Source organism: Orcinus orca, chromosome 8, assembly GCF_937001465.1.
Source record: "Orcinus orca chromosome 8, mOrcOrc1.1, whole genome shotgun sequence".
Lineage (NCBI taxonomy): Eukaryota > Metazoa > Chordata > Mammalia > Artiodactyla > Delphinidae > Orcinus > Orcinus orca.
This window is the reverse complement of record NC_064566.1, coordinates 48,143,105-48,163,247: the sequence shown is the minus strand read 5'-3', so window position 1 is coordinate 48,163,247 and position 20,143 is coordinate 48,143,105. Positions and strand designations below refer to the sequence as shown.

At 41.5% G+C, this 20,143-nt stretch overlaps 2 protein-coding genes across 6 annotated transcripts in view; one reads left to right on the top strand and one right to left on the bottom strand.

Annotated features, from left to right (window-relative positions):
- Positions 1–20,143, top strand: part of ZNF215 (zinc finger protein 215) — a 169,974-nt gene that overhangs the window by 78,944 nt on the left and 70,887 nt on the right. For all 5 annotated transcript variants that reach the window (XM_049713975.1, XM_033404621.2, XM_033404620.2 and 2 more), the window contains exon 2: positions 748–922. The gene's annotated coding sequence lies outside the window, so the exon portion shown is untranslated. The remainder of the gene's footprint in view (positions 1–747; positions 923–20,143) is intronic.
- On the bottom strand, positions 10,107–11,595 carry LOC101281526 (olfactory receptor 226). The gene is given in 2 exon segments (XM_012536523.3): positions 10,107–10,634; positions 10,636–11,595. Coding segments are annotated over 2 exon segments (993 nt in total). The 5' UTR covers positions 11,397–11,595; the 3' UTR covers positions 10,107–10,402.

The window sequence follows — 20,143 nt, the reverse complement described above, 5'->3', positions numbered from 1 at the left end:
ATCAGGCAATTCCTGATTGACTGACTCAACTTTGGACCTGTTATCTTGTTGTTGTTGTTGTTGTTTTTGCGGTACGCGGGCCTCTCACCGTTGTGGCCTCTCCCGTTGCGGAGCACAGGCTCCGGATGCGCAGGCTCAGCGGCCATGGCTCACGGGCCCAGCCGTTCCGCGGCATGTGGGATCCTCCCGGACCGGGGCACGAACCCATGTCCCCTGCATCGGCAGGCGGACTCTCAACCACTGTGCCACCAGGGAAGCCCTGTTATCTTGTTTTTAACAGAGCGTGTGACAATGTTCCTGTTTCTTGAAACCACCACTGACTTTCACGACACAGCACTTTTCTTGTTTCCCCCTTTGCGAATCTGGCTGCACTTCTCTTCTGCTGGCTTTGCAAGCTCATCGCACTCTGTAGAGACATGCACTACTGTATTTCGTTATGGCCTCATGTAAAACCTTCCTCATCTACTCTGTACTCTCACTCTAAATGACCCCTTGTCTTCACTGGTCAACCATATGCAAATTATTTTCTTATTTGTCTGTCAAGCGTTGTGTCAGAGTTCTATCCAAGGGATTTATTACAGGGTTGTGATCTCATGCAATAAAATGACTGTTGCATCTGTGATTAGTGCTGGGCCTGAAGCCACCAGGACAGGCACTTGGGGAGGTAAGATGAACATGACATGGGGGAGGATAATGGTAAACTGGAATCCATGAGGATGAGCTGAAGACTGTTTTGGTCTCTTACAGCCTCCAGTCATCCTATCACCTAACTCTGATACTTCAGGTGATCTGCAAAAGAAGCTGGTGCCCTTTATCACAATATTAAACTCCTACCTAGCTTACATGTCGGAGAAGATGAAAGAGGGAAGCTGGATGGAAGCTGATGGAGGTGTCACCTGAACCACTGCCCCACATCTACAAGGTGAGTCAGTGACAACATCTGTGAGCTGCAATAGTGTCCCTAATCAACTTTCTACATGGAATACAAAGAATATAGCTGCTTCACCTCTGCCTTCTAAATCTCACACAGAATATCTCTGTGGTCTACACTAACCTTGAACTACAAAGGGAAGGAAGTTCTAGAAAATGTAGTTTCACTTTAGCTAAGTAGACACAGGACAACTCCACTACAAGTCTTGAGTTACAGGCCCATAAAACTAGGGTGACCACATAGTTTGCTTTTAAAATGGGGCACTTTAGAGAGTGGAACATGATGGGGCAAATGCTACAATCCTCACAACAATCCAGGCCATCTATTTCAGAACATATACTCTAAACCTACAAATCATCTACTCTAGAGTGGACCTCTCAAAGTATTTCCTCTAAGTGCAGTTTCTGACGCTAGTCAACTTTACTCTTATTTGCTGTAATCCTATCATCATTCTAAGTTGTATTAAAGAGACACATTTCTATGGCAACCAAAATTTTTTCCCTGGCTTTTACAGTCTCCTGCCATGATGGTCTCTCTAATAATGCGCTCTAAATATATTGTTTTCCTATTTTCCATTTACTTCAGCTTTTTTCCCCCATGGAATCTTCTCAGTTTAAGTGAGTTTTAAACTTTGGCTTCTTTGTTTGTGTTTTTAAATCGGTATTTGGGCTTTGTGTATGTACTAATGGCCTTGTAGTTTAATTTGGGGGGCACCATAATTTCAGGAGTTTGTCTAAATTACATCAATTCATTTGGTGATTAAAAACCTATTTGTTTTCAAATTCACATTTGAAAGTTTTTCATTACTTTTGTTTTTTTGCGGTACGCGGGCCTCTCACTGTTGTGGCCTCTCCCGTTGCGGAGCACAGCTCCGGACGCGCAGGCTCAGTGGCCATGGCTCACGGGCCCAGCCGCTCCACGGCATGTGGTATCTTCCCGGACCGGGGCACGAACCCGTGTCCCCTGCGTCGGCAGGCGGACTCTGAACCACTGCGCCACCAGGGAAGCCCTTTCATTACTTTTTGATCTCAGAGAGGCATCCCACCTAAAATATTTTTCAGAACAGAGATAGAGGATTGGAAATTCCCGGGTTTAGTGGATCTTTTCCTTTGCTAAACAAGATTGTCCTCTCTCTTCAAAATGTTCTCCTTGATGAGTCAATATTCCATCATTCTCAGGAAAATGGGAGAAATTTTAAAAAGGAATTAAAAGCCAGATAGGAAAGCAGAGATTCATGGCTGAATGCTAGAAAATTTATCTCAAATGACTGCTTTATGTTTATAGTGATCATTTAAAAAATATGGATACCTAAAAACTTGGAGGAAAAATCCAAGAAGAGGAGGAAACCAGATCAGGAACAGACTAATGTAAGATGAGCCATGGTCTGAAGTAGAACACAGTTGAATCTGTATTCCATGCATGGAATCAACACACACAGGAAAATAACCAAGAAGTGACCTATTCAACAGTATGATTCAAAGACATGTTTGGTAGAAGAGAAAGTCATGTCTTTGAATGACACTGAGAAGTAGCCACTTTAAACTGTCACAAATATCATTACTAGCTTTCTTGGGAAGTATAACTTATTGAAATGATAACTATTTCTTAATTAAAAATATAACTTGAAGCAATAGTTTTCCTGCAGACTAGATCTTGGAGTAACTGTTTCTTCTAGGGGTGGTCAGATTTACCAAGTACGTGAAGAAAAACTTTCTGTCCTCTTGACTTCAGTGCTTCCACCTGCACAAGTGGAGAAGGAGCCCCAGAGCTCTGTGTTATCTTGGCAAGATCCCTTTCCTTCTCAGTAGTTTCCCAAACTCACAACTCTGCCGTCACTCTCTGCCTTGAGCCTAAACAGTTAACCCCAGATTTACGGGTTGAATTGTGTCCCCTAAAAGATACGTTAATAAATCCTCACCCCTCCCCAGTTGCTCAGAAGGTGACCTTATTTGGAAATAGGGTGATTCCAGATGTAATTAGTTAAGATGAGGTCATATTGGAGTAGGGTGGCCCTTAATCCAATATAACTGGTATCCTTGTCAGAAGAGGAGAAAGAGACACACAGGCAGAATACCATGGGATGATGGAGGCAGAGATTGAGGTGCTGTAACTGCAAGTCCGGGAATGCCAAAGGTTGCCAGCAAATCACCAAAAAATTTGAAGAGGCAAAGGAAGATTCTTCCCTACCGGTTTCAGATAAAGGATGGCTCTGCTGACACCTTGATTTTGAACTTCTAGCCTCCAGAAACTTGAGACAATGAATTTCTGTTGTTTTAAGCCACCCAGTCTGTGGTACTTTGTTACTGTAGCCCTAGGCAACTAATATACACGGTATATGCTTATGTCCTTCATCTCTATGCTTGATACAAGAAACCCACGGCGTACAGTTCAGCATATACCTCTGTATGTTAAATTCTCATACGATTTAAACAGCCTCCTTTTGACTATATCTTATGCCCCTGTCTAAATCTGAAATCTTTTTCTTGTGTCCTGTGGAACATGAGGTCAGACAGCAAAACGAAACCAGACTTTCCTGTAAAGTCAAAGCTTCCTGTACTAACATCTCAAATACATCTGGCACATTCCCTTGTAAGGAATTTTAAACTTGCTGTTATCTTCGTTCAGAATGCTCTTCTCTCAGATAACTGAATGACTCCCTCTTTCAATTCCTTTAGGTCTTTAATTCAATATAACTTTCTCAGAAAGGCCTTTCTAATCACTTTATGTGAAGTTGCCACCCTATGCTTGCTATTCCCTTTCTATTTCTCTTCCCTGATGTATTTTTTTGAAGTATAGTTGATTTACAATATTATATTAGTTTCTGGTGTACAATACAGTGATTCAATATTTTTATAGGTTATACTCAATTTAAACTTATTACAAAATAATGGCCATATTTCCCTCTGCTGTACAATATATCCTTTTTGCTTATTTATTTTATACATAGTAGTTTGTATCTCTTAATCCCTTACCCTTTTCATCCCTGATGCGTTTTTTACCTTAGCACTTTCCACCATAAAATGTAATTTATAATTTGTTTGGAAGGAAAAATTCAATAGGGTGTTGTATAAAATTGATATAAACACCTAATAATAACTTAAATGAACTATTAAAAAGTGCTGACCTGAAAGAAATAGACTGCAAGATATTTCTCCAACAAAGATGGGTTTATTCAGGATCAGCAGAGAATTGCAGTTTGGGGTCTGCATCTTTGGCAAGCCACATGCAAGTCCCCACACAGTAAGGGAAGGAGAATACTTTTATAGAAGGAGCAAGGAAGTTGGGAAGGCCATAGTAAACAAAGGATCCATGGCTTTTCATTTTGAGTCCTTGACAGGAACAAAGAGGAATCTTCCTTCTTCCTGTTGGACTCTGCTATTGTCCCAGAGTGTGAGAGCTTCCTCTTTGGTCTCCTGACTCTATTTAATTGAGGTTGCTGTTTATTATTTTTTTTACACTTTTCCCCTTTTTATCAAGATTTTTCTCTGAAAGCATTGCTGATCGAGTCAGGTTTTCCAATTTCAGTGGCTTTTTTGCCCATCTGTGCCAGGAAGCACCTTTCTTCCTGTAAGTGTACTGTGAGTGTAGGGTCTCACATTGGAGGGAAAGTGCACAGATTGGAAACCTATTGGAGTCACATCTGAGTAACGAGGGGTAAGAGGGAGAACTCTCAGGCACTTTTTATCTGAAGCCCATATGTTATCAAGATCATAGACATTGGAGGTCATCTGAAGTTTTACGTCATCATCAAAGGTTTGGTGACAAACTTCCAACAAACCTAATCTGGATATCTTGGGAAAACTGTCTCATCCAATGTCATCTGATTCAGTTCTGTGAAATCTTTACTTTCAGGTCACCAGTTGATGTGCTGTCCAATCAGGATTTGATGCTTTCTTTACATATGTCATGTGAATCCAAGAGTCTATCTATTCCTTGGAGTTTGGTGACACAAGGATTGGTTAGCAGTGCCTGAAAGAGACCTCTCCAACTAGGTTGAAGAGACCTCTTCTGGAGGTATCTTTTCCAAAAGATGAAGTCTCCAGGTTGCAAACTTTGATGCTTAAGATCTTTGTCTCTTGAGAGTGCACTATGAAATGATTGATGTACCAAAATATGGTTATTTTTAATAGAAGCAATTAGGCCTTTGCAATATCAGAGTATCTCTCCTTTTATCAGTTTTGGATCAAAAGAATCAGGAGCCAAGTGCATTGGGCATCCTGTGACTCTCTCAAAGGGTGAGAGCTTATGAGTTCCAAAAAGGGTAGATCTGAAATGTAGAAGGACCAACAGCAATGATATTGGCCAAGGTATTTGGAGGGCCTGTACAAATTTTGCAAATTGAATCTCAATAATGCTGTTAGTTTGTTTGACTAAACCAGAGCATTGAGGGTGATAAGCAAAGTGAATATGTTGTAAAACCAGCATAGTTGTTGAAGTATCTGTCCAGTAAAATGGGTTTCTTGGTCATTATTAAGTTTGAGAGGAGTTTCCTAGGTAGGGAATTATCTTTTCCAGAAGGACTTTGGCCAGAGAAAAGGCCTTTCTGCAAGGGGAGGCTTCAGTCTAGTGTGAAGATATACAGATCATGACTAAAACATATTTCTACCCATTAGACAGAGGAAGTTGTATGAAATATATTGACCAGACCTCAAATGATCCATTAGGCAGTTTAAATTGTTGAGTAACAGTTCAAACAGGCTTCCTTGCGTTGCACTTTGGGCAAGTGGAACAAGTGAGGTAGGCACTCTTTGCAACCTTGTTACTCTTTCCCACCAATATTGATTCATGAATGCCATCATTTTGTCAGTGGACCAACAGTGGTGAGGAATGGGCATTTTAGAGTCTCCAGGAGGACTGGTGTTACTGAACCAAACTTGGGTCTGCTTGCCCATGCACAGTAAACTCGATATACTGACACCTGGCTGTGGTGAAGAGAATTGAAGCATTTATTGCAAGGCCAAGCAAGGAGTATGGGCAGCTAATGCTCAAAAGACCAGAACTCCCCAATGGATTTAAGGGAAGGGTTTTTAAAGACAGGGTGAGTGAGAGTGTTGCAGGGTGCCTGATCAGCTTGTGGACTTTCTTCTGATTGGTTGGTGGTGAGGTAATTGGAAGTCAACATCATCAACCTTATGGTACCAACTGTTCTGGGTCTGCGTGCTTGTGGTCAGCATGCAGTCAACAACTTCTACCTGGTCGTGGTTTCAGTATCTGCAAAACAGCTCAAGATATGGCTCAGATATTATATATAGCCTTTGAGAGGAACAAAAGTCCTTGACTTTGTTGCATGGCTAAACTATTATTGTCTTGTCTTGCTTGACTGTTTCCCTTTGTTTCTGTATTTTCTCAGTTCTCTGATTAAATTTACTCTTTGGAACTTGGGCAAGGCCTAGGAGGCTAAAGTTTTTCTACAAACAAGTGACAGGGGACATGGCAGGGTCCTGCTCAGTTACACTGGGTTTTTACTTAGTCCAAAGTGGAACTTTCTCTTGTTATCAAATCCATGATAAGAAGAAATGGGACTGTGGCTTCACAGTCAGCTTCAGTTGAAACTGTCTAATCTCAAATCAGAACAAAGTACCAAATGAGTACTGGCATAGAGAACAAGGCCTTAATGGGAATGTTAAACCTCAACATAAATCCTGAACAATGCCTTGAGAGCTTCAGACGCAAAGAGAGCATGAGCTCAGATGCAGGAGAAAGAAATACCTTCAAACTCCAGGGTCAGTGAGAAAAGCAGTGATCCTGTGGGGTCAACTGTGGCTATGGCACCTGTTGACTCACCATCTCCACAGCCTTCAGGGGTCTTCTCTGGTTCTCATACGGGCCACCAAAATGTTGGCCTAAAATAAATAAACTGCCAGATATTTCTCCAGCAAAGATGGGCTTATTCAGGATTAGCAGAGAATTGCAATTTGAGATTGGCAACCATGGCAAGCCATGTGCATCTCCCCACACAGCAAGGGAAGGAGAATGCTTTTACAGAGGGAGGAAAGAAGTTGGGAGTGCTATAGTAAACAAAGAGTCCATGGCTTTGTATTTAATTTTTGCCAGTTTGAGTAATATGTGTCTTGGCATGTTTCTCCTTGGGTTTATCCTGTATGGGACTCTCTGTGCTTCCTGGACTTGATTAACTATTTCCTCTCCCATATTAGGGAAGTTTTCAACTATAATCTCTTCAAATATTTTCTCAGTCCCTTTCTTTTTCTCTTCTTCTTCTGGAACCCCTATAATTCGAATGTTGGTGCGTTTAATGTTGTCCCAGAGGTCTCTGAGACTGTCCTCAGTTGTTTTCATTCTTTTTTCTTTATTCTGCTCTGCAGTAGTTATTTCCACTATTTTATCTTCCAGGTCACTTATTCATTTTTCTGCCTCAGTTATTCTGCTATTGATCCCTTCTAGAGTATTTTTAATTTCATTTATTGTGTTGTTCATCGTTGTTTGTTTCATCTTTAGTTCTTCTAGGTCCTTGTTAAATGTTTTTTGCATTTTGTCTACTCTATTTCCAAGATTTTGGATCATCTTTACTATCATTATTCTGAATTCTTTTCCAGGTAGACTGCCTATTTCCTCTTCATTTGTTAGGTCTGGTGGGTTTTTATCTTGCTCCTTCATTTGCTGTGTGTTTTTCTGTCTTCTCATTTTGCTTATCTTACTGTGTTTGGGGTCTCCTTTTTTCAGGCTGCAGGTTCGTAGTTCCCGTTGTTTTTGGTGTCTGTCCCCAGTGGCTAAAGTTGGTTCAGTGGGTTGTGTAGGCTTCCTGCTGGAGGGGACTAGTGCCTGTGTTCTGCTGGATGAGGCTGGATCTTGTCTTTCTGGTGGGCAGGTCCACGTCTGGTGGTGTGTTTTGGGGTGTCTGTGGACTTATTATGATTTTAGGCAGCCTTTCTGCTAATGGGTGGGGTTGTGTTCCTGTCTTGCTAGTTGTTTGGCATAAGGTGTCCAGCACTGTAGCTTGCTGGTCGTTGAGTGAAGCTGGGTGTTGGTGTTGAGATGGAGATCTCTGGGAGATATTTACCGTTTGGTATTACGTGGAGCTGGGAGGTCTCTTGTGGACCAGTGTCCTGAAGTTGGCTCTCCCACCTCAGAGGCACAGCACTGACTCCTGGCTGCAGCACCAAGAGCCTTTCATCCACACGGCTCAGAATAAAAGGGAGAAAAAGTAGAAAGAAAGAAAGAGGATAAAATAAAGTAAGGTAAAATTAAAAAAAGTTATTAAAATAAAAAAATTATTAAGAAAAAAAATTTTTTTAAGAAAAAAAAAAGGACGGATAGAACCCTCGGACAAATGGTGAAAGCAAAGCTATACAGACAAAATCTCACACACAAGCATGCACATACACACTCACAAAAAGAAGAAAAGGGGAAAAAAATAATAAATCTTGCTCCCAAAGTCCACCTCCTCAATTTGGGATGATTCATTGTCTATTCAAGTATTCCACAGGGTACAGGGTACATCAAGTTGATGGTGGAGATTTAATCCGCTGCTCCTGAGGCTGCTGTGAGATATTTCCCTTTCTATTCTTTGTTCGCACAGCTCCCGGGGTTCAGCTTTGGTTTTGGCTCCGCCTGTGCATGTAGGTCACCGGAGGGCGTCTGTTCTTCGCTCAGACAGGACGGGGTTAAAGGAGTCGCTGATTCGGGGGCTCTGGCTCACTCAGGCCGGGGGGAGGGAGGGGTACGGAGTGCGGGGCGAGCCTGCGGCTGCAGAGGCCGGCATGACGTTGCACCAGCCTGAGGCGCGCCGTGCATTCTCCCGGGGAAGTTGTCCCTGGATCCCGGGACCCTGGCAGTGGCTGGCTGCACAGGCTCCCCGGAAGGGAGGTGTGGAGAGTGACCTGTGCTCGCACACAGGCTTCTTGGTGGCGGCAGCAGCAGCCTTAGCGTCTCATGCCCGTCTCTGGGGTCCGCCTCTGGGGTCCGCGCTGTTAGCCCCGGCTCGCGCCCGTCTCTGGAGCTCCTTTAAGCAGCGCTCTTAATCCCCTCTCCTCGCGCACCAGGAAACAAACAGGGAAGAAAAAGTCTCTTGCCTCTTCGGCAGGTCCAGACTTTTTCCCGGACTCCCTCTCGGCTAGCTGTGGCGCACTAACCCCCTGCAGGCTGTGTTCACTCCGCTGACCCCAGTCCTCTCCCTGGGCTCCGACCGAAGCCCGAGCCTCAGATCCCAGGCCCACCCGCCCCGGCGGGTGAGCAGACAAGCCTCTCGGGCTGGTGAGTGCTGGTCAGCACCGATCCTCTGTGCGGGAATCTCTCCGCTTTGCCCTCTGCACCCCTGTTGCTGCGCTCTCCTCCATGGCTCCGAAGCTTACCCCCTCCGCCACCCGCAGTCTCTGCCCGAGAAGGGGCTTTTAGTGTGTGGAAACCTTTCCTCCTTCCCAGCTCCCTCCCACTGGTGCAGGTCCCGTCCCTATTCTTTTGTCTTTGTTTTTTCTTTTGCCCTACCCAGGTACGTGGGGGAGTTTCTTGCCTTTTGGGAGGTCTGAGGTCTTCTGCCAGCGTTCAGTAGGTGTTCTGTAGGAGTTGTTCCACGTGTAGATGTATTTCTGATGTATCTGTGGGGAGGAAGGTGATCTCTGCGTCTTACTCTTCTGCCATCTTCCCCCTCTCTCCCATGGCTCCAAATTATATTCATTTATTATATTTCTTTATAGCTACCATGTGCTAGATACTATTCTGGGCCCTGGTAATAAAATGATGAACAAACAAATGTGATCCCTAGTTCCATGGAGCTTATAGTCTAATTAGAGAGACTGAAGATTAAATATACAACTGCAATCAGCCACTCCACTAGTTCAGTGTGGGCACTGACTTCGGTAAGTCAGGAAATGAAGCTCTAAACCCCTGTAGTCCAGGAGGTGATATGTTGCCAATACAAAAATCCACAGTTTCCTATCTCCTTGCCTTGTAATTCACACTAGGTGATCACATGGGGCCCCACTACATCATAGGCTACAGTTGGTGTCCTCCGGCTAGAAGAGATCTCATCCAGAAGTCTCCTGATGCTTTTCCATAATGAAGCCTGTGTTTCCTTGAATGGCTTTTTCTTTCCACTTCCCTTTTCTGTATCTTCTGCCTCAGAACTAAAACCCAGTAACAAACCCAGGAAGAGCCATTTAGAGAGATGCTAGTTCTGCATTTTTTCTTTTTGCTTTAAATATTCAAGTTCAGTCATGCCTTGTGCTCATAGTCATCCCTTTCCACCCCACCAGGATGCATGAGTCATGAACCTGCTCTACGTAAATTACAACAGAGCAGACAACATGGGATCAACTCCTAGCCTGTATGTTAAGACCTTGTCTGGAAGAAATCCAATTTCTAGCTTGTAATCCACCTCTCTTCCTCCTAAACTAGTTCTTTGGTGGAACCTTTGAAACTCTAGTCCCTAATTTAGGCTCTAAGAGCTCCTCTGGACTTTATAGAAGACATAGATCCTAAGTTTAAGAGCATTATCTAAGATTTAACACCTCCCTTCTACCCAACTCTGCTAGCTTTCCCAGGCTTAGCATCACGGCCCTGGTATAGGCGCAGAGTACGGCGTAAGGCTCTCTTTACCTCTTGGTTGTGCAAGCAGTAAATGATAGGGTTGAGCAGTGGTACAATGACAGCGTAGAGTACAGGCACCAGCTTGTTGGTGTCACAAGCTGAGATTGCCTTTGGGCGGGCATAGATGAAGATACTGACTGCATAGAAGATGACCACAACAGAGGTGAGAGGCACAGGTGGAAAAGGCTTTATGGAGCCCAGAAGCTGAGGGAATGCACATCACAGCACTGGTGATGGCCATATAGGAGGCCCTGGTGACAGAGAGTGGCCTCAGCAGTATGAAAATGGCCAGGACAAAGTCTGTAAGCTCTGCTGTGGACGTGTCAGTGCATGAAAGGTTGAGCAATGGGGAGACATCACAGAAAAAGTGGTTGATGTTGTTGGGGCCACAGTACGAGAGGTGAGAAATGAGAAAAACTTTTACCATGGAGATGCCAAAACCTCCAGCCCAGGAGCCAGCTACCAGCTGCACACACAGCCGGCCACTGACAATGACAGGGTAGTGGAGAGGACGGCAGATGGCCACATAACAATCATAAGCCATAACTGCAAGGAGGACACACTCAGTGCATCCCAGGCCCAGGAAAAAGTAGAGCTGCGTCATGCAGCCCTCAAAGGAGATTAGCTGCCCATGGCCCTGTTTGAAGCCAACAAAGCCAGCTAGCATCTTGGGAATAGTGATGGTAACGTACCAAATCTCCAGGAAGGACATGTTGGCCAGAAAGAAGTACATGGGTTTGTGGAGGCTGGGGTGGTTCCTGATTGCCATAATGATGAGTGTGTTCTCAGTCAGCACCAACACATGGGCCAGCAGAGGAAGGGCAAATAATAGTGCCCGCAGTGGCACAGGAGCTGGGAAGCCCAGCAACACAGACTCACTCACTCTCCCACTCTGGTTCTTCCTCTCCATGGTGTCAGTCATGCCTGCTGCTCTTCAGAAGAGAATAGAGTGTCCTCAGGAGGCAGCAGCAGCAAGAACCCAGACTTCCTCTCGCTGGGTTTGTATTAGTAGAATGCAACGTGTGTAGTGCGTATAATTCATCGCTGAGCTGAGGCCGTTGTTCTCTTCTGTAATCTGGGAATGCGCTAAGATAAAAGTGGACAAAAATAAGCTACTTTGTATTGGGATAGGATAGGAGTGTATTCTGGCCCTTGGAGAAGTATGTATTGATAAGCACCAGTTGGTCCCTTAAAAACACAGATCAAAACCAAAATATTAAGAGTCTGGGCTGCCCTGAAGTGAGAGTTTGTCTATGAGCTGGATTATGACTCTGTTTTGAGGAAATAAGTTACACAGTGGATGAATAACAGTAACATATAACACAATTAAGTGTTTACTATGTGTTATTAGTACAGGAACTATTCTGAAAAATTTGTAGATATTAATCCACCTAATCTTCACCCTATGAGTAAGTACTGTTATCAACCCCACTTAACACGTAAGGGAACTGATGCATATAGAGATTAAGTGACTTGTTCCAGCTCACACAGATAGTAAGAGATGGAAGCAGGAAGTCAGAACCTCAGAGCTTCTAAAATATTCAGGCAACATGAAGGAGGGACTGTAAGATACATCCTGTATTTACACCCAGAACGGAGGGTCTCTGGGGCTCAGCTAGGGATGCAATTTCCTCCTGCAAGGAAGAGGGAAAAAGTAGAACCCAAGGAGGTTATGGCACCTATAGAATGAAAGTCCTACATAACCTTGTACTTAAGAGGAGGATGTGGGACCCATGTGGAAATCATATTAGGAAGTGGATTCTGGATTTCTGAAGAACTGAGAATTCCTTCAGTTCTGAAGGTTGTGCTAACTATCTTGGAATGAGAGTAGAACACCTTCCTTTAGTATCCCTAACAGCTAAACCAAGTGACATTAAAATTTTCAATAGTTTATTTGAGCAACATCGATTTATATCGGGCAGTGCCTAACTGAAAATGGTTAGGAGCACTCCACTGTCAAAAGCTAGGGGCAGAGCTTTCATAGAGCAGAGGCTGAAGCAATGCAAGGACATTATTTGATTGGTTATAGCTTGAGTGGTTGCCTTATTTGGGAAAGCCTAGTTGGATGTTTGTGATTAGTTCTTAAATTTTGTTGTTTTGGATATAAGTGCATTTGCAATTGACTCTGGCGTAAGGTTTGGTTTGCTCATGTAGGCTACTAAAGCGTGAGAACCACCTCAGTTCAGCAGCCTCCTTGTTTAGTTACTTTGACTGTAACAAGATCAATACAAAAGCATACATTTAGTAGAGTACTCTCTTTGTTTACCTTGGTATCAAAAATATAATTTGCCCCTTCAAAACTTCAAGCCTCTACTGGATCAGATGTGGATCTGACATATCCACGTGCGAGTTGGTATGAAGAAAGGGTTATTGTCACCCTAGTGTCCCTGTATGATCATAGCATTGGATGGGGAGTATAAAGATTAGAAAGAATGGGGGAGAACCAGATGAACAACTGGGGGCTACTTTCCCTCAGGAGAGTCTTTACTTTTTAGTCTTAGGCCTGTTCCTTTGAGATTAACAGGGACAGAATGTGCTCACACATCAAGCTTCAACTTGCTAATGATTTTTTTCCCAGCTTTATTGAGATATAATTGATATATAACATTGGAAAGTTAAGGTGTGCAATGTGATGATTTGATAGAAGTATATATTGTGAAGTCTTTACCACATTAATTAACACATCCTTTACCTCACACAATTACCATTTTGTTGTTACGGTAAGAACACTAAAGCTCTACGCTCACAGCAACCTTCAGGTATACAATATAGTATTATTACCTATAGTCATCATGCTCTACATTAGATCCCCAGAACTTACCTTACAGCTCAAAGTTGGTACCCTTTGACCAACATCTGCCATTTTCCCCAGCCTTCAGCCTCTGACAACCACTATTCTACTTTCTGTTTCTACGAGTAGCCAAGACGTGGAAACAACTTAACTGTCCATCAATCAATGAAAGGATAAAGAAAATATATACATATACAATGCATTGTTATTTATCCATAAAGAAGAAGGAAATTCCACCATTTGTGACAAGATGGTTGGATCTTGAGGGCATTATGTTAAGTAAAATAAGCCAGAGAGAGAAAGGCAAATACTGTGTGTCTCAGTTATATATGGAATCTGAAAACATCAAAACTGCAGATGACTTTATACCTGAGTTCCTCTTCTCTTTATGCTCTGTGAGCAAAACTTGAGCATTACCCAGTACTTGAGACCTTGGCATTCCTCTCAGTACTAGAGTACTTTAATGCAATTACAAAATGCCATATCCCTGGCTTACATTTCCCATCACTCCCAACCTTACTTTCCACACCCACCATTTATTTATTTCAAAAGTATTGCTGGATCAAATATGGCCCAGACCACAGACTAAGAGTTGTGGTACAGAAAAAGGTAAATAACACATGTACTAAGTCTTCAAGGAGCTCATAGTCTGGTGGTAGAGACATATCTTTGTCTTCTCATCCCTGAAAGTTTAATCTGCCACACCTATTCATACACCATATACTAGCTTCATATGGGAACCTCTAAACTACAATTGTTATTCATAACCTTAGCTTTGATCCTTTATCCTCAATACCTGCCTCATATGCCATTAACTGTTTATTTGACCTTGTTGGCCTCAGACCTTTCTGCTTATCTGTTAATCTTCTCTGCCTCTGCCTTCACATTTGATGTTCTACACACTTGAAAAAAAAAATTAGCCTCCTAATTGGTCTCACTGCCTGTAGTATCTCCCCTAATGCTCAAACCTGAGCATTTCACTACCCTACTTAAAACCTTCCATAGTACCACATTGTCTACACAACCATGTTCAAGCTATTTAACAAGGCATAAGTACTTCATGACCTGCTACTGCTGTCATCAAAACCTTACCTCTTGTCACAACCTACATTGTATCTTACACCCTGCAGCTCTTGACATACAGCATGTTTATCACCTAACTCCTCCTTAACCTTCAAATCTTGACTCATGTGGCATCTCCTCATAGAACCATTAGTTGTCCTTTCTTTCTTTTCCTTTTCACTGATTTGGTAATGGGTTCCTCCCATTACTGTTCCCATGAGAGCTCGTGAAAGCCCATATATCATTTACTAGCTGTATCACTGCTGCTACTGCTCAGGTAGATATAAAAGAGGTACTATATGCCAAAGTGGCCACATACATCCTTAATGGTATAGCAAAGAGTGGATATAATTCCCTTGATGCCACATGGGTCCCTCAAATACAATATGTCTCGAAAAAATTGTCTAAGCCTGTTCTTCCTCTATCACAATGAATGGTACTAGTTTCTCTGCAGTATATACTGTACTGGAGATCCAGAATTTCCCTATATCTTCTATACCTATCCTCCCCACCCCAACCCCACATCCCACTCACAACTAATCCAGGTTTTATCTAAACTTCCTCTTTAATTATCTCCTAAATTTGTCCCCTTTCTCCTGTCCTATTTCTGCTGCCTTCCCCCTAGTCCTTTATACCAGTCACGTCCTTGTTATTTCTTGACTTTATTTCAATAGGCTATTGCCTGGTCTTTTTCCCCCAACCTCAACTTCTTTCAATCTAATTTCCACTTGTTTCTTGAGTGAAATTTTATGTAGAAATTTGACTCCAAGAGCATTTGATTTTGGGGAGCACATACAAAATCCCTCAATAATGTGTCAAATGTGTATTTCCTTTTAACTGTCCTACAGTAATCCAGTCATTGCCTACTATTTTCCTTTTTCTAAACATGTTGTGATATTCTCTAACTATATGATTTGCACATACTCTTCCTTCTGTCAAAACTACACCTAGGAATTATTTATCTTTCACATTTCAATTTCTTGGTTATCACCTTCCAAAACTACCCATGTTTCTACCGATATAGATTATTTACTGGTATTTCCATCTCTTCTTTTGACAATAGTTCTTATTTTAGGGTCTGCTTTAGCAACTAAATAGTAAACGTGTTATAATGGTTGCATAGATGCATGGATGGAGGGGAAAATTGAGAAAGGAATGATATGGGCAGACTAGATGAATTGCAAATGATAGGAATCAAATATAAAGAGAGCAAAATGTAAAAAGGAGTTGGGTGGAAATGATCAAGAGTAGAGAACTTAAATCAGTTGCCAGAAAATCTGACAGGATTGGAATAATATGTAAGGAAAACAGACATTGAATATAGAAGAATTGGCAGACCCACAGAGACAAGATAAAATGTAAGGAAGTTAGAGTAAGAGCAAAGAAATTGGAACTTCTGTTGATAAAATGGATGATATTTGGGTAAAATAAATGTGCTATATTGACAAGAGATTCAATGAGAGAAGATAAGTATAATACAGAAAGGATATAATTAGGAATGGGAGATCATAAACGCTGTAGGGAGGCTAGGTAGAGCATGAATGAATACAGAAACAAGCTATGAGTGGAAGAGATAAAGAAAGTCATATTGGTCTAAGTATCAGAATGGACCAGACATGAGAAATGCTGATAAGGGTTTGGGTTTTATTAGGTGTAGAGGGGACTAGGAAGATGGGTGTATTGGACAGAAAGAAAACATGGGAGACTTGACCGTTGAAGAGGAATGAAGCAGATAACAGAATCCACTTACTTTATTCAGATGTCTTTGACTCCGGGTCCTCCCAGGATGACCAGTTGGTGAGGAAAAGACTTAGAGAGTGTATATGAAAGAAAGTTGAAGCATCAAGACAAAGAAAGATGCTGCAGAGACTCCACCTTCTCTTCCTCCCATGATCAGAGAACACTGCCACACCAGGAAAGTTTCTTTTATCTTGTACCTCCCCTCTGTAGTCCCCATTTTGCCCTCCTCCTTCTGATGTTTTAGAATGATTCTAAATCCAGAGCCCAAGAGACCACTAGAGATACAAGAAAAAAAAAAGACTGGGGAAGAAGACAGGAAAAGGTGTGTTTGGGAAGTAGGAAATAGAAGTTTACATGAAGCAGAGGGTGTCTACCCCTACTACCTCGTAGCTTCTTCCCTTGCCTTCTCCTTCCTTCTTTCCATCCTGCCACATTCATGCTCAAAAGAAAGCCTTTGACTTTAGGCCAGGCCAATCTGGGCTTATATTCTGGCTCAATTATGTAATCTTAAGCAAGTTACTTAAGTTTTTTGAGCCTTAGATTCCTAACCTGTAAAATGGAAATAATATACCTCACAAAGTTGTTGAGAGGAATAAATGAAGTGATATGTATACAGTGCTTGGAACATGATAGGGTCTCAACAGTGCTACCCAGTTTCTTCCTTTATCTCCTGAATCCATGTGGGTAACATCCCTTTAATTACATGATGTCATAGAAGAAGCACTGAATTGAAAGTTTCTGGGGTTTAGTTCCACGTTTGTAATTGATATTCTGTTTAATCAAGGATTTTGTTATATATCAGTTTATTTTCCATAAAATGATAATAACATATACTACAGATGTTTTGAGGATTAAATAAAACAAAATTTGTGAAAAGGTTTGGCACAATCTCAGTCCCTAGTAAGCAGTGTATGTAGAGGTTAATAACGTGGGCTCCACCGAATGTAAATTGATACAGCCACTATGGAGAACAGTATGGAGGTTCCTTAAAAAACTAAAAATAGAATTACCATATGACCCAGCAATCCCACTACTGGGCATATACCCTGAGAAAACCATAATTCAAAAAGACACATGCACCCCAATGTTCATTGCAACACTATTTACAATAGCCAGGTCGTGGAAGCAACTTAAATGTCCATCGACAGATGAGTGGATAAAGAAGATGTGGTACATATATACAATGGAATATTACTCAACCATAAAGAGGAACGAAATTGGGTCATTTGTAGACACACAGATGGACCGAGACTGTCATACAGAATGAAGTTAAGTCAGAAAGAGAAAAATATCATGTATTAACTCATACATGGAATCTAGAAAAATGGTACAGATGAACTGGTTTGCAAGGCAGAAATAGAGACACAGATGTAGAGAACAAACGTGTGGACACCAAGTGGGGGAAAGTGGGGGGTGGGATGAATTGGGAGATTGGGATTAACATATACACACTAATATTACACTAATATGTATAGAATAGATAACAAATGAGAATCTGCTGTATAGCACAGGGAACTCCACTGTACAGTAGAAACTAACACAACATTGTAAAACAACTATACCCCAATAAAAAAAACATTAAAAAAATTGTGTACATATTTAATTGACAAAAGTAAACAATTAAAAAGAAAAAGCTCTATAATAACCCTCAAATATATAATTGAAAGTGAAAAAAACACTACTCTGAAAATTAATAGAGACAACATTTACACGAATGCTGAAATTATAATAGCTTCACAAGTGTGTGTGCATGTGTGTGTAGCACAGGCTTGGCTTCCTGTGTTGGGAGACAACAGTCCCCAGTCATCTCCTATTTCTGCACATCTTCTAAAAGTTTTTGTTCTGAACTATCTATTCCAGGATGTTTAAACAACCCGATTAAAAAATGGGCAGGGCATCCCTGGTGGTGCAGTTTTTGGGAGTGCGCCTGCCGATGCAGGGGGCACGGGTTTGTGCCCCGGTCCGAGAGGATCCCGCATGCCGTGGAGCGGCTAGGCCCGTGGGCCATGGCCGCTGGGCCTGCGCGTACGGAGCCTGTGCTCCGCAACGGGAAAGGCCACAACAGTGAGAGGTCCGCATACCGCAAAAAAAAAAAAAAAAAAAAATTGGGCAGAAAAACTGAATAGACACTTTTCCAAAGAAAAAAATGTAGATGGCCAACAGGCACATGAAAAGATGCTCAACATCGTTAATCATCAGGGAAATGAAAACCAAAACCACAGTGAGATATCATCTCACACATTTCAGAATGGCTATCATCAAAAAGAATGCAAATACACATGTTGGCAAAGATGTGGAGAAATGGGAACACTTGTACACTGTTGGTGGGAATGTAAATTGGTGTAGCCACTGAGGAAAGCAGTATGGAGGTGTCTCAAAAAACTGAAAATAGAACTACCATATGACCCAGTATTTCCATTCCTGGGTATATATCCGAAAAAACCCCAAAAATACTAATTTTAGAAGACACATGCACCCCAGTGTTCATAGCAGCATTATTTAAAATTGCCAAGATATTGAAGCAACCTAAGTGTTCATCAACAGATTAATGGATAAAGAAGATAAAGAAGATGTGGTATTTATATACAATAGAATAGTACATATCCAAAGATTGCATAAAATTTTTTTTCAAGTTTTTAAAAGGAAAAAAAATTAAAATAATGTGGGCTCCACCATCACGCTGCTTGTGTTCAACTATGAGACTTGAAAAAATTATTTAACATCTCTGTGCCTCTGTTTTCTTCTCTGTGAAATGGGAATAATTCTAATATCCATCTCACAGAATTGTGAAGATTAAATAAATATATGGATAGAAGTTTCTTAGAACAGCACCTGGAGCACAGTTTTCCTCAAAAAATGTTAACTAGTGTTCAAGAAATATTTGTTGAATCTGAGTCTGTTGAAACTGGAGTGGAATTATCAGTGGAAACACTGGAGATTAAGAGAAGGTTCTTTGAGATTCTGAGTTTAAGAGATTCTCATCAGTAACTGGGAGGAAGCTGTTCCTAAAGTTTGAATAATCGGAACAAAATGAGTGTGACTGGACAGTTTTCATTGTCTGGATTAGTGTGCTGTCCATAAGCCTCACCGACCCCATGATAAGAACAAAACTCAGTTCTCCAGGAACAGAAAAAAATATTGAGATAGTCAAGAGGAAGTTACCATAAAAAAATGATGTAGCAGTGAAGAGGGGCAGAACATAAAATATCTACAAATGCTCTTAAAAACCTGATTTTGAGTGAAATACTGCGCCATAGACATTGTAGTAAACCCTATTTTGTTTGTTTGTTTTTGTTGTTTTTATTTATTTATTTATTTGCCTGCGCTGGCTGTTAGTTGTGGCACATGAGATCTTCGTTGCCTCATGTGGGATCTTTAGTTGCAGCATGCGAGATCTAGTTCCCCGACCAGGGATTGAACCTGGGCCCCCTGCATTGGGAGCGCTGAGTCTTAACTGCTGGACCACAAGGGAAGTCCCATATACCCTATTTTGAACAAAGGAAAATATGTATGTGCATAAATATTATTGCCATACTATGCTGTTAGTTGAAAAATGATCAAACCCAGCAGCTGTTTGAATTAGCATTGATTTGGTTGATGTGGTAGTATTGTTTAAATGAGGAATATTTGCACACCTCATTTAGATTTCGAGGTTGTTGTCAGTTTGCCTTTGGTGATTATTATCAGCCAACCGACCACACCAATAGGCTAAATTTAAAAAGCTATAATCATTCAATATATACACTGTTAAATCCATTTGATAAACACTCATGAGGATAAAGGGGATATGTCCTTAAGATAAAAAAAAAATACAGGTTTAAATTTCTTTATCCAAAAAAAAATGGGGCACTTGAATTTTTCAGGTTTTAGAAAGGTAATATGCTGCATACACCATACGTTTCCTATCACCTCCAGAGAGTTCTGAAGCAGTATTCTATAATCAAATGCATCAATATCTCTATAGCAAAATAATGTATGACTATACAATGTAGAATAAATAAAGATTATAAATAATCAGTTCACAACAGATTTTTCATCCAATGTGTTAAGACCCCAAACTTAGGAAAAAATGCTGT